General features: G+C 42.4%; 1 protein-coding gene across 5 annotated transcripts in view; it reads left to right on the top strand.

The window, feature by feature from the left end:
• Positions 1-13285, top strand: part of KLF12 (Kruppel like factor 12) — a 255665-nt gene that overhangs the window by 173652 nt on the left and 68728 nt on the right. For all 5 annotated transcript variants that reach the window (XM_039714609.1, XM_039714606.1, XM_039714610.1 and 2 more), the window contains one exon: positions 6257-6392. In XM_039714609.1, coding sequence (XP_039570543.1) covers positions 6257-6392 — 136 coding nt within the window. The remainder of the gene's footprint in view (positions 1-6256; positions 6393-13285) is intronic.

The raw sequence follows: 13285 nt of genomic DNA, 5'->3' as shown, positions 1-13285 counted from the left end.
TCTCATGTTTGCCTTTAAATCAAAGATAGGATGTAGACATAAAATTATTTCTAGTGGATGTTCATGAGCCTAATGATAGGATGAGTTTTCATCCCTTTCACTCACAGGAAATTTGACTAGGGAAAGTGAATCAGGTTGCAGTAACTGAGAACTGCCAGTGGTGACATCAGCGTTGTGGTGTATGGCCCTTTTCATGCCACCTGCAGGCATCCAGATGCAGGGCTTCTGACAGTGCTTGTCTTTGTCTGACCACATTAGGGCACTTGAGGTGTGTATCCCTGATTAATCACTGAAAAAAACCAAAGATGTTAGGACATACCTGGCTGAAACCCAAGTGTGACAGACGGGGAGGAGATTTACCTACCACCCTAGTATCAGCAGCACACTTGTGAGAAGTGGGAGGAAGGATGCTGGGCTCTTGTCAGCCTGGAGTGATTTAAGTCCACAATCCCTTCCTTCCCAAGAGTTTCCAGAATGTGGGCAGGAGCACCAGTTAGGAAGAAGGAAAAAAGTCCCCTGCTGGTGTGGCTGTGGGCTCAGGTTATTCCCCTGGGGAGGTGGAGGATTGATCCTGTTCCAAGGGGTTCATCTGCCCTTAGCAACCGACAAGCTGGATCCTTCCCAGAGATTGTGCTTCTGTGACATGGCTAATCCTGTACCATGTCAAAACCAATGCAGCCGTGTGCCAGAAAACAAATGTATGCAGTGCTCATTAAAAAGCTCCTATGCAAGTTTAAATCTCCTCCAGCATTGTAGAACAGGCAATTTTGTCCTCAGAAGTGGGATCGGTATTGTCTGACCCCACAGCCAGAATAAATTTTAAAGCCCCAAATTGTTCAGTTTGACAGAAATAGAAGCAAGCTTATATCTGATCCAGATCAAGCTTTTTCCTACTGGCAGCTGGCAGATACAATATTAATGATGATACTTAAGTTGTGCAGTATTTACTGGCTGGTATGTGCTTTACGTGGGATCTATTTGCACATCTTCACTTAAAACAAGTGCAGGAAGTGAACTTGCTTGTAGTGCCCAGAGGGAAGCTCCTTTTTGGTACAGTTTGGCAAAGGGGCATTAAGAAGTGATTGCATGTATTTGTGGGCATCATGAGCAATTCTCTCTATTTTTCTTAGCAAAAAAGGGTCATTGTTTCTTGAGGCTAACAAGGATGGGAAGCAACGTGGCTGCCTGCAGCCTTCAGCACTTACAGACATTCTTAACTCTCCTGGCTCACCAGTCTATTCAGCATGGAGAGCTAACAGCTTGCTTCTGTAGCTCCTGTGCACTCATTCAATAGCACCTTTGTCCTGTGAAAGCAGCAGTCTCTGACTGGTTTCTTTTTTTTTGCTTGCCTCGCCTTAACCTCATTCACACTTCACAAAACCACTAGATAGCTCTGTTGGACAAATCTTGCCTTCAAGGGCAAGAAAACCAGTTAAGGTTTAGGGCTTGAGCTTTATTAATTAATGTGTCTGCCTGTGTTTTGGAGGACTCGATTCAGTGACCCAGACAAGTCCTTTCTAGACCCTGAGTTCAATGACCTTTCATGGTCCTGAGTTCAAGGAAGAGCTTGGTTGTTAGAGCAAGGTGCAGCATGAAGGGAGGTTGAAATGCATTGGCATGTTTTATGGACTTTCCTCCACCTTGCTTGCCAGTTGCATTCTGTTACTCACTTGTCCTCCACCTTTTTTATCTCATTTGCTAAACTATCTCTTGCCTACATCTCTTCATCCTCTCCTGTTTGATGTTCATTAGGCCAGTAATTACTTCTAATTCAGTGCTTATGAACCGAGGCTGGTATTTATAAACCTTGGTGCCAGGAGTTCAGCAGTTGTTCTTAGATGTCCAAGAGAAAGTCAGAGCTGTTGACATAAGCAGGAGTCATGAACTCCTAATGTGTAACAGTCCTGTGCTGCAGTCTGCACACTGCAGAGAGTGGTGAGGAGGAGATATCTGTTAGGCTTTTGGCCAGTTGGTTATTCACATGGCTCATTCCAGGGAGGAGAGCAGCTTTGAAGGCTGTTTTCCCCTAGCAGCTGCAGCCATGCTGATGAGAAAGCAGGCCAATTTCCACCAGCTGGCAGCAGCAAAGCTCAGCCTCCTGGTCGGTCACCTCAGCTCCCAAGTGCCCTGACCACCCACGTCTGCAAGCTGGAAGGAAGGGACAAACAAAGAGAGAGAGACAAAAAAGGATTTATATATGGGCTGACATAAAAACTAAGGAAATAATCCCTAGAACATTGTTTTATTTACTTACAGTCTTTAGTTAGGTTTTTTGCAAATATATAGCAGTGCTTGAAATACCTGCCTTTGAATTTACCCACTGATACATTTCCATTCCTCACCTTTTGTCCTCTCCATACTTATGTTTGGCAGCACCTTATTATATGCTCAAACAATGGAGTCTGATGGGTCAAACTGTACCCAGTGGGTACAGCAAATTGTCCCTGGGTGAAAAAGTAAAATGCTGTTTGCAACTTTGTGTCTACTAGAAGTGTACGGAGTAGGACTTACTGAGCAGAAGCAAGGAGAAGGTAATTGAGAGCTGTGATCCTGGCACATTCCTGTAGAAATCTAAAATCAATACCAGATGTCATAGGAGTCTCATTAATATCTTAAGAGCCAGCAATCTGCAGTAATAATGAAACAACGTGTCTTACAAAGAATGAAAGTACGTAAGATTGTTCATACACATTTATACCATCTCTTTTTATGTAGGTGTATTCACGCTTAAGTGATCAGAATTCACATGTAAGAAATGTATTACAGACTCAGTTATGTAACAGCTTCCATCATTTCAAGTTAAGTTTCGTTTCTGAACTAGCTACGTAAAACCTTTGCTGTAGTGCAAGTCAGATTAAACCTCAGTTAACACACATAGCTTTTTTGTTACAATTTTTAATTCTGTGAACAAATAACTAGCTCTCACAAGTGCATCACTTGTAGCACATTTAAATATTGGGCAGATACAAGCATAACGTTAATGAAATTCAAGGGGGAACTTTAAGGGGGAAATAAAAGCTTTTCTCAGAAGGTGCTAAGACAGTGGAACAGGTTGCCCAGAGAAGCTGTGGATGCCCCATCCTTGGAAGTGTTCAAGGCCAGGTTGGATGTGGCTCTGAGGAACTGGGTCTAGTGGATGGCAGTCTAGTGGAACTAGATCATCTTTAAGGTCCCTACAAACCTATGCCTTTCTGTGATTCTATGAAAATAATAGAATATTTTCTAAATTTAGAATTAATGAAGTACATAGTACTAACCTCATTCTTTTAAGAAGGAGCATTAGGGAGCAAGGCAGAAGTGGTACTTCTTTCCAGATAGTTTTCTGGGGCTAAATCAGCTGACTAGGTGGTTCAGTTGCTTTTAAATAAAATACTAGATTATCCCTAGTGCTCAGGTTGAGGTTACAGATTGAATATCATCATGTATAAGTTGTGATTTTAAGAAGCACAGTCAGAATGGTGCTCATTATGCCTAAAACAATTGAATGTTTCTAACAATTTCTAAGTTGTGTTTGTCTCATGTAGGTCATGTTTCACTGTCAACAGCCTTTGCTTTGATAAGCAAAAGGTGTTTACCATACATGAAGAAATAATAAGCAGTCCAGACATAGCCAGCATTACTGAGGCCCCTAACCTGTGCCTGTAGAAAGGTAATAGAAGAAGTACTGTGCAACTGTAAATGCACTGTGGTTCCAGAAGGAGTTGTTCCATCAGCCTACTGAATGCATTTAACAGCATTTTCCTTAGGAAATTCTGTAACATAAAAACCACGGCTGAAAGTTAGTTTACAATCAGTGTTCTTTTACTCACAGGTGGTTTGCAGCTAAGACATAAATTAAAATTTAAGACCAGCTTTCCCTGGATTCATCACTCATTTGTGGAGTGCTTTCTTTTCAAGAGCCAGCTATTCATCAGTCCTACTGTTATGGCTGCACAGCTCCTGAAGTGTCTGCAGCACTCCCATTTTTCATTGTAACTCAGCTCATTTTGTAGAGTCAGTAAACACTGTAACATAAGAAAGATGGCATAATGGCAGATTTAACTATGACTTTTGGAGCTGCTCCCTAGCTGTGGGCCCTTTGCACTGTTCATGATCTCTAAAGGGAGCCTATGATACCTATTGTCTAGGTCTGTGGTTAACCAAAGTTGAGTAGGAATGAATACCTTTCTCAAAAGTCATGTTGCAAGACCCAGAAGAAAGTGTCTTGTCTGCTCTGCAGTACAGGGGAGCACAAGCTAACGAACTACAAGAGTTAGCTCTTCAAATAAATAACCATGAATTCCCCTATTTCACCAGAGCAGACAAAATAAACACATTTTTACACAAATCTCTGCCTGTCTTTCCCCTTGCTGTGCCTCCCTTGCAGAGTCAGACATCTCTCCAGTTTTACTCTCTTCTCCAGCTGCTTTCAGTGTCTCTCAGCACTTACTAATCCTATGTGGTATTTCATGAGTAAGGAGAAATGCCTCTTTCTCCACATCACCTCTGAAGTTTGTCTATGGCACAAACAACCCCCAGTTCCTCTCAGCACTATCCCAAGTCACAGTTGTGCCCCATATTTCCCCTCTATACCCATCTCTTGGTTCCCTCCCCCTATCCTATGGGTTATGCTTTCTTCCCCTTCGAAAGACGGCAGCCAGTGTAAGAGGGGAAGGCAGGTCACCTGCATTTCTGTTCTCTCCTTTCCTGTATGTTTTTGGCAGAAAAGCTAACTCTGGTGGCCATCTGCCTGGTGCACACCCAGCTGTTCTCACTCCTCCTCCTCCACAGAACAGTGGGGAAGATAAAGTGCCAGAGCTCAAGGCTCAAGATAAAGGCAGGGAGATCACTTACCAATTACCTTTACAGGCAAGTAGGCCTCAGCACAGGGAAAAGTAATTTATTGCTAATTAAAAGTAGCAACCCCCTTTTCCAGGACTCTGTTCCTTGATTCCCAGCTCTTCTGCCTCCCCCATTACAGGGGGATGGGGTCTGGGGCCTGTGGTTAGTCCATAATTGTTCTTCTCTGCTGCTCTTTCTGCTCACACTGTTCCCTTGCTCCATTGTTGCTTCCCTGTAGATAGTAGTTCCCATCACGACAGTCTCCTCTGGGGACTGCCCCATTATACAGAACCTTCTCTCCTCCATCTCCTTGCACATTGGTATCTGCAGAGCTGTTTCACATGATCCCAGAGCTGTTAGCATTGGAAATGACTTCTGGAGATCAACCAGTCCAACATCTCCAAAAAGCCAGGGTCACCAGGAGCAGGTGACACTGGAACACATCCAGGTGGGTTTTGAATGTCTCCAGGGAGGGAGGCTCCACAATCTCCCTGTGCAGACTGTTCTTGTGCTCTGCCACCCTCTATGTAAAGTGTTTCTCGCACTTTTTTCCCTCACTCCTTTCTTGGCCAGTTCTTTTGCCTTTTCTTGAACCTGTTTTCCGTGAGACACCCCCACTGTCTGCAGGGCTCAGCTGTGCCCAGCACTGTGTCTGCCACAGGGCAGCCCTGGCTGCTCCTCATACACATCCCTGCAGCTGTTGCTGCCAGCACCTGGGCCCTTACACCAGTGCCATGCAGTATGGATGCTGTGAGCTGTGGACAGGTAAAACAATCCTGCAATTCCTGATCTTCAGGTATTTGTAAGACCTGAAACTGGATGACTTTTCAAAAAATGTGTTAGCCACATTGATACTGGTCACCTGAATGTTGGTTGCCTGTGTGAGGTTGCACACAGTGTGGAGTGAAGGATCCTTCAGAGGCTGACAGTGGTGTTGAATTGTGTCAGAAATCAGGATGACTGGAGGTTTAAATGCCTAAATTTTAATTGAGTGGAATGACATGGGTTCCATCCTGATACCTCACAATGAATGCTCAGAATCAGAGATCTCTCCTGAAATTTTGCTGTCAAATGTACTCTTAGGTGTTCTGTGTTGTACAAAGCAGATGTAACCCTTTCCCTTCCCTTTCTGAAGTCAGGCAGTGTAAGTTACTTGAGCGTACACTGGGTTTTTGTTGGATGCAGTCTGAGCAGTGATGTTTTGGTACATTGGTGTAGCCTCTGTGAATTCACAGACCTGCATGCCCCTGGCAGTGCTCACATCCAGCTGTGGCACCGCTGGGTGGCTTTGCCCACCTATCAGCTGATTTGGGAAGCTCAGCACAAGCAGTGCTCTCCAGCCTGAGCAGGCAGATGTGTTGTGCGCCCTGATGTTGTTCTGGGACAAGATTAATTTCAGCACACTCATATTAATCCATTATATGTCTCTTTCCAGCACAAATGGACCCCCGAGGCCTATCTCCCAGACAAATTAAAAGTGACAGTGATGATGACGACCTGCCAAATGTGACCTTAGATAGCGTTAATGAAACTGGATCTACAGCGCTCTCCATAGCCAGAGCAGTACAAGAGTAAGTATCACGTTCCCAGACAAGATGAGTGTTGCTGAGGTGTTCCCAGGCTGACGGAGGCACTGGTGCTGCAGGGCTGTCCTCCTGCCTGCCGGCTGCATACCTGCCAGCACTTTTCCCTGGAGATTTATTCCCTTTTTTGGAAGAGATGACTGCATCTCTTGTCTCTCTCATGATCTTTTCCTTTCTTTCTCTCTGCCCTCATTATTAGGTTGAGTTTCATATTGAAGTTGTTTCTTCCCCTTAATATACTTGGAAAGCTTGCAGTGGTTTTATATCCTCTCCAAAGAGAGACCAGGTTAGATTACCACTCAAAAACCATTTTTCCTTGACTGAAAGCAGCATCAGGAAGTTGATTCTAGTTGCTGTCAGATAGGAATTAACAGCATTTCTCCTGAAGGACAGTGTCATTGGAGGGAAATTACTGCGGGGCTTCGAACAGTTTTCCACTGTGGTTATTTTTCTGTGTACTTTTGCGAACTGGGTGGACAAATAATTTCTTAATTTAGTACCTGCACTGCTTGTTTGAAAAGAAAGAAGCAGTTTATCATGAACATTTGCAATTCTGTAGATGCATGAGGTTGGTCAGTCACTGTAGCAGCTGGAAGGGAACCAACTGTGAGGTAAATAAGTATTAATATCCCAATTTTATAGGTGAGGAAAATGAGGTTATGTGTAAAGGTCACCCTGTTGGTCTGAAGCAGAGCTGGAAATAGAACTAGAGCCTCCAGGCACTGAAGCCTGTGCTAGACCCACAAAACACGTTACTTTATCTGAGAGGTTCAAAATATGGGCATTCTGGACATTATTAAATAAAAATGGGTATAATGAAGGCCATTAGACATTGTTATTGTATATGTTATTATAGATGCATTTTTAATGTCTTAATATGGTATCTAAAAATGTTTTGCTTTGTTTTGCTGAACATCAACAGCTAAAAAAGCTGGCATTTCTAAGCCATGTTTGGGGAGGTACTGCCTTTGGTTTTTTGGGTTTTGGTTTTTTTTTTGTATTTTCACTGGTCATGTAGTACCTCATCTTCCAGCCAAGCACCATAACCGTGAATCTCAAACCAATATTCTCCTTAAGCAGAGAGAGAGGTGTTTGTGAGCAATGCAAGACAAGGTGTTGGTTCTGTGATTAGCAGGCTCCCTTTCTAACAGTGATAAAGGAGGGGAAGGTTTCGTTGCCAGTGAGGCTATTGCTTGATAGGCAGGTCCCATATGTATTTTCTATTTTCTAGTCACAACAGCAGGCCCTGAAGTGCTAAGTATTTTTTCTCAATTTATAGCGCACACAGTAAGCCAGAAAAATAAAACAATACGTCATGATTTTGCAGTAAATGATTTTGCACTGTCTAATTACTGAACAAAGGAAGTATGGAGCACTAGCAAATAATTTTAATGTATGACTGGCAGGCAGATACTGTTCTCTGTGATGGATGTTCCTTGAACATTTAGAGAATTGGTCAAACCATGGGAAGCTTTTTTAAGCTTTTGCACAATGAATTACACAGTTTGTGAAGTTAAATATGTTGAGTATTACTTGACTGGCTCTGGAGCTTAAGAATCAAATTAAGAAACTTAATAATATAACATCAACTCATTCGTGTTACAGGTTTTATTTAAACAGTAATCTGTTAGTTTATTTCAAAAGCCCCATTAGGAAAATCTAATTTGACTGTGATCTGCAATTTGTCATCTTTACTTCGTTCTCGGTCACAGACACCACACATACAGCTGCTGAGTTGAAAAGGAATGTTGGCACTTCGTGCCGCTGCACTCAGTCTATTTCTTACTTGGTCTGCAATATTGTGCCCTACGGGCGGGCTCTATTTTGATTTTAGGCATCTAATATGTACCTTAATATTAGATGTTTAGCAAAGGACTCCACTGAAGAAGCAGCTCTCATTGTACATAGCCTTGTTACAGAGAGGAAAGTGCCTCTGAAGCCTTCCAGAGGGAGATCCTGTGTGCTCAATTTCAGCATCTAAACTTAGCAGAGAGGAATTTCCTCTGAGGACATGGAAAGGCACCTCCTGTTCTGCTGAATAACCAGGCAGCATAGGAACATGCATAGAAAGACTTCTTCAGCAGTCAGTAAAGTGTAGGTCAAAGCTAAGTACCTGAGGGAGGCAGGCTGGCCCTCGAGTCTGGATGACTGTCCCACAGAGTGTGTTGTTTTCAAAGTGAGCTTGTATGCTCTTTCTGGTGAATAGTTGCCAAAAAAATAACTTCTTGCAAAGAGTGACTGGGAACTGCACTACAGTACTTCCAAAGCGATGGCAGGATCCTTTTCTTCAGTACCAGTTGGTGTTGTACAGTCCTGTCTTTGTTAAACACAGTACCAATTTGTAGGTGCTTGGTAGCAGGTGTGAGACAGCAGTTGATCTTTTCCTGCTTGTTTTTCAGACATGTTTTAAATTATTCTGCATAAAGATTATGAATATATATATGTATTTGCTTACTGCCACCTATTCTCTAAGAGCAGTAAGGGGGTTCAGACTCTGGGGTTTTCAGTATCTGGTGGTGGGAATTTGCTTTGGGTTGATCCTGTAGAGCCTCTCACACAGCATGGGGCTGTGGGTGATTGCCTCAGTGCCTTGCCTTTCCTTGCCTCCTGCCTTTCTCTGTGTGCTGTCGGTGGGGCTCACAATTCATCTTGCCTGCCTGGGTATCTGCATCCCAGTCAGTTACCTCACTGCCTGCATACAGGAGCACTTAGCACACACACTCAGGCAGCAATCCCTCTGCCCTGTTGGAGCTGTCTAATTTAGGGGCAGAGAGAGCCTCCAGGCTGTGAGCTCCCGTTCCTCTCCGTTGCCCACGTTGGTGCAGACAGCTGCCTGGGACACACGTCAGCGCTGCAGATCCCTGGTGTGAGGTGAGGCCAGGCAATCCACAGTGCCTGACTGGGGAGCTGCTGTGCCAGAAACTGGGAGTGGCAGCACTGTACTGAATGCTCCTGCATCTTCCCTCCATCTCTGCCACGTTTTAACCACAGGGAAATCAGTTCTTCAGTTTTTAGGGAGAAACTGTTGTTTTAATACAGCCATCTTTAAGCTTGTTATTTTGGAAATGACACTTATCTAGGTGGGTCACAGGACAGTTTGGAATGCCTGTTGAAAGCTTTACTTTTCTTGTCCTCTTAAACTGGGTGGCATCCACCTGTGTTGCTGCTTTGTTTCGGGTCCACTGTAGTCTTATAGCAACAAAATTCTTAGGAATAAAAATTGTGATAATGAAACACTACGAGCCACGTGTTTGGCATTAGTTCTTATTTACACAAACAGAATGTAATTTGCTTGCATATTTGTGAAGTGACCAAGTATGACTATTTTTTCTCAGGAAAATTGCCTTCTTGCTGTAAGCTTTATGTTGGCTGAGCTTCCAGACTTCTTTCTCAGTAGTTCTTTTGGAATGAGTTCATAGTTCTCCTTCAGTTCAACAAACCCAATCAATAATGTAAAGTTATAGATAAATAAAGTCATTATTTCAAGCAGGGTACTTCAGTGAAATTTCTTCCTGTGACAGTGCTGGTTTATGGAAGTCGCTATGTCTTACAAAATATGGACTAAGAATTGTTTATTAATCTCAGATAATGCGTTCTGGCTGATAATAAATATTGCAACATTATGTAGATTTCTGTGGGCTTTGCATTGTAAGCAGCATTTCATCCTTCCTGTGGCATGTTTTACAAACTCATTTTGACATGTAACATCTAACAAAGAGCAGATTTGCCTCTATATGCCTGACACCGCTGATGCTTATTACACAGCAAGAATAGCATCATATATTCAGAACCAAATCTCCGATATGCTCCAGAAATCTTTATGAAGCCAAGGGAGGAGAAGGCATTAGTCAAGCTATTAGTCAAGACCAGTAAAACTTTTTTAGGATCCCTCATAGTGGCAACATGCTTTTCCCTCAGCCTGGCAGCCTTTCCATCCCTAGGTAGAACTGATGCAGGATGGCCTCAGGGACCATCTCCATGGCACATAGTAATGCAAATCCTGAGCAGAGCTTTCATCTCCTTATTTCCTGCAGACTTGTGTGGTAAAATATGTTGTTTTATAGCATGCAGCTCTCCCTCACTGAATATGCACAATTTGAGATCTCCTACTTGCAGAAGCTGAGGGCGGAAGCAGGATAGGCAGAGGGTGATTTTTAGCATCAACTTTTGATCAGTATGTTGGTAAAAATCCAAAGGTGCAGAAATTCCTCTTTCTAGACTTCTTTTCTCCTTAGGTGTTTTAAGTGGAGGAAACCCCTTTGATGGAACCATTTTTTCTTTCAAATGTCAAGGAAAAGAGGAACTGTGCATATAAATTGATGATGCTTCAGATAGTGTATTGTTTTTCTGGAGTAAGGGGGAGACAGAAGTTTCAGAGAGGAAATCCTGTCTACTTGTAGTTATGGCTACAGTTAATTCACAGAGATGGGCTTTGTCATTTGTATCTGACTGCTCTAACCTTTAACATGGATTCCTCTTTGGGCTGAGCTGTGTGCCTCAGAGTGCTTGTATGAAAATGAGATTAGGGACTGTACCCCTGTTCTCTTTGGCTACTTTATGTGATTGATACATTGGTGCTAATGTGATCATCTTTATTTTTAAATTCTCTGGCATCTATTACTGCAATAGTAGGAGTTCGTTTTGGATACTGCAGTAACAAAAAGGAGACTCCACAACAGACAGACAGCATAGCACCATTCCAATGTACTCTCTTAAATTAGTATGTGCTTTTCAAATCTGGGGTTTTTTTTCCCCTAGATCTCTTTTTTCCTCCCTCCTCTTCTTCTGTGTAAATCAACTTCTTTGGTTTATTTTTATTTCTTTAGAAGTTTGTATCTTTGTTTCCGTCAGCTGTTCATTTTCTACACTGGTATGGTTTGTTTTCCTGCATCGGTTGCAATCGTTACTACTGTTGTGCTATTCATTATAGGGAACTTTCACCTCATTTTTCCCTTCCACTTGCAGACAAAATACTTTGTCCCTAGTCTCCAAAAAACATAAGTTTCAGCAGTGTTTGTGTGAACTTTGCTTCCCTCTTCTCTGGTACATCTGCCCGTGCTCATTTTAAAGCTGGCACACAACTGAGTGGTGATTTTACATATGGAGAACTGGCTAGTGCTCATCCAGAATTCTTCAATAAAGGATTTTTTTTTTCTGCTGGAGAACACTAATTGGTTTGAAGTGAAATTGTGGGAATATATCAGTTTCAGTTTTACTTGTCTCATGAAGAATACCCAAGTCTGGGATGCATTTTTCCATTGCAGCAAGACTTTAGAGCAGAAGGTTATGTAGTTGCTGCAGTTGCAAGGAAATTGGACCACACACTCAGAAAGAACTGTCAATGGGCCTCTGACCTCCCCACAGGCTGTAACATGGTGACTGCTGCTCCTTGGCCTCCTCCAGAGTTGTTCTACAAACTGAACTGACTTGCTAAAAGTATTGAGAGGCATTTGTGCCGGTACATAAGCGAAAGACAGTAGTGATATAGAGCCTTGCAAGGCATCTGTGTTATGGTTGGTGCCCCCACTGTGTCATTATTTCAGGAATGTTTCTCTTCTAGTTTTGTTTTATTTTTTGTCAGCAGTCTCAAGTAAGTATCCTGTGGCAGAAAAGAAGAAGTTTCTGCAGTGAAAAGTGTTGCTGGTTTGGATGTTGGCTACCGACCCAAGGGCACTGCTGAGCTGGCACTGTGTGCTGTGTCTTAGCTACCTTAGGCAACCTCTGGGTAGTGCTGGACTATCCATTTTGGACATAACCTTGTAGCAAATCACATCTCTCACAATGCAAAATATCTAAAATTTAGGCTCAAGAATTTTGGATTTCTTAGTGGAGAGATATTTCTAGGTCCAGTCATCTTTTCAGTTATGATCAACTACCTTTCAAAAGGTTATCTGTCTTCCCCAGCAGCTGTAAATGAACCTGGACAAGTGGTTTAGAGAGTGATAGAACTTTACATTGCTGAAGTTATACATGAGGAAACCCCCTCTATGTTATTTTCTAAGGCCATGCTGGAAGCCTGTGGCTTGAGAAGAAGCTGATTTAGTACATCTAAATTTGACCTGCCCCAACTACTACAGGTGTGATTTCCCCTACATGCAGCTCAGACAGCTTGTCAAAGAAGTACTGGCTTCTTCTACAGTGGGTTTATATGGCATTTTATAAAGCTATTTCCAGCAAAATCTGAATACTCAGAAACAAATTGTTTGTTTATAAAAATGAATTGGCCTGAAGCCCTTATTAAGGACTTCAAGAGCTTGAAAGACCTGTATACCTTTGGGAATTGCTCTTTAGGCACTGAGTATGAACCTGAGGTTTCAGTAATTAAATAAACCCATATTATTCTAAAAAGGTTCCTTTTTTAAAATATGTGATGTTTGACAAAAGGAGAGTTGGGCAGTAAAATCAAAAGATGCCACCCTGTGCATGCACTAGGATTTTTTGGTATGATAATTTTCTGTTATATGTCCCAAGGCCTTTTGCCAGAATACCATAATTCCCCATCAGCCAAAGGTCATTAGAAACAAGGACTAGGTGAATGACAGCTGTAAATCAAAACCAGCTTCTACAGAGAAATGCACATCACTTCCTGCTTTGAAAGGGCTGTGTTGCTGAAATGGAAGTGTATTAGGAGATAGGGGTATTGTCAGATTGTTCCCTGAAGAAAGCTAATTTGAAAATAAGAGTGCTTTTATCTTGGTCTACATAAAATCGTATCTTCCTGTCTCCTCTGTCAGAATAACTTTCCATGACTATTGAGTAGGTCATTCTAGAGCTTTTACCATACCATTGCTAGGAGTAGTTTTTTCCTTTTGAGAGAAATATTTAAATTAATTGCATAATAAGCTTAAAGAACTAAGGAGTACTGATTCTGTTAAAGTCCA

Source organism: Passer montanus, unplaced genomic scaffold (assembly GCF_014805655.1).
Source record: "Passer montanus isolate IOZ18808 unplaced genomic scaffold, ASM1480565v1 scaffold30, whole genome shotgun sequence".
NCBI lineage: Eukaryota > Metazoa > Chordata > Aves > Passeriformes > Passeridae > Passer > Passer montanus.
This window is presented reverse-complemented; position numbering and strand designations above follow the sequence as displayed.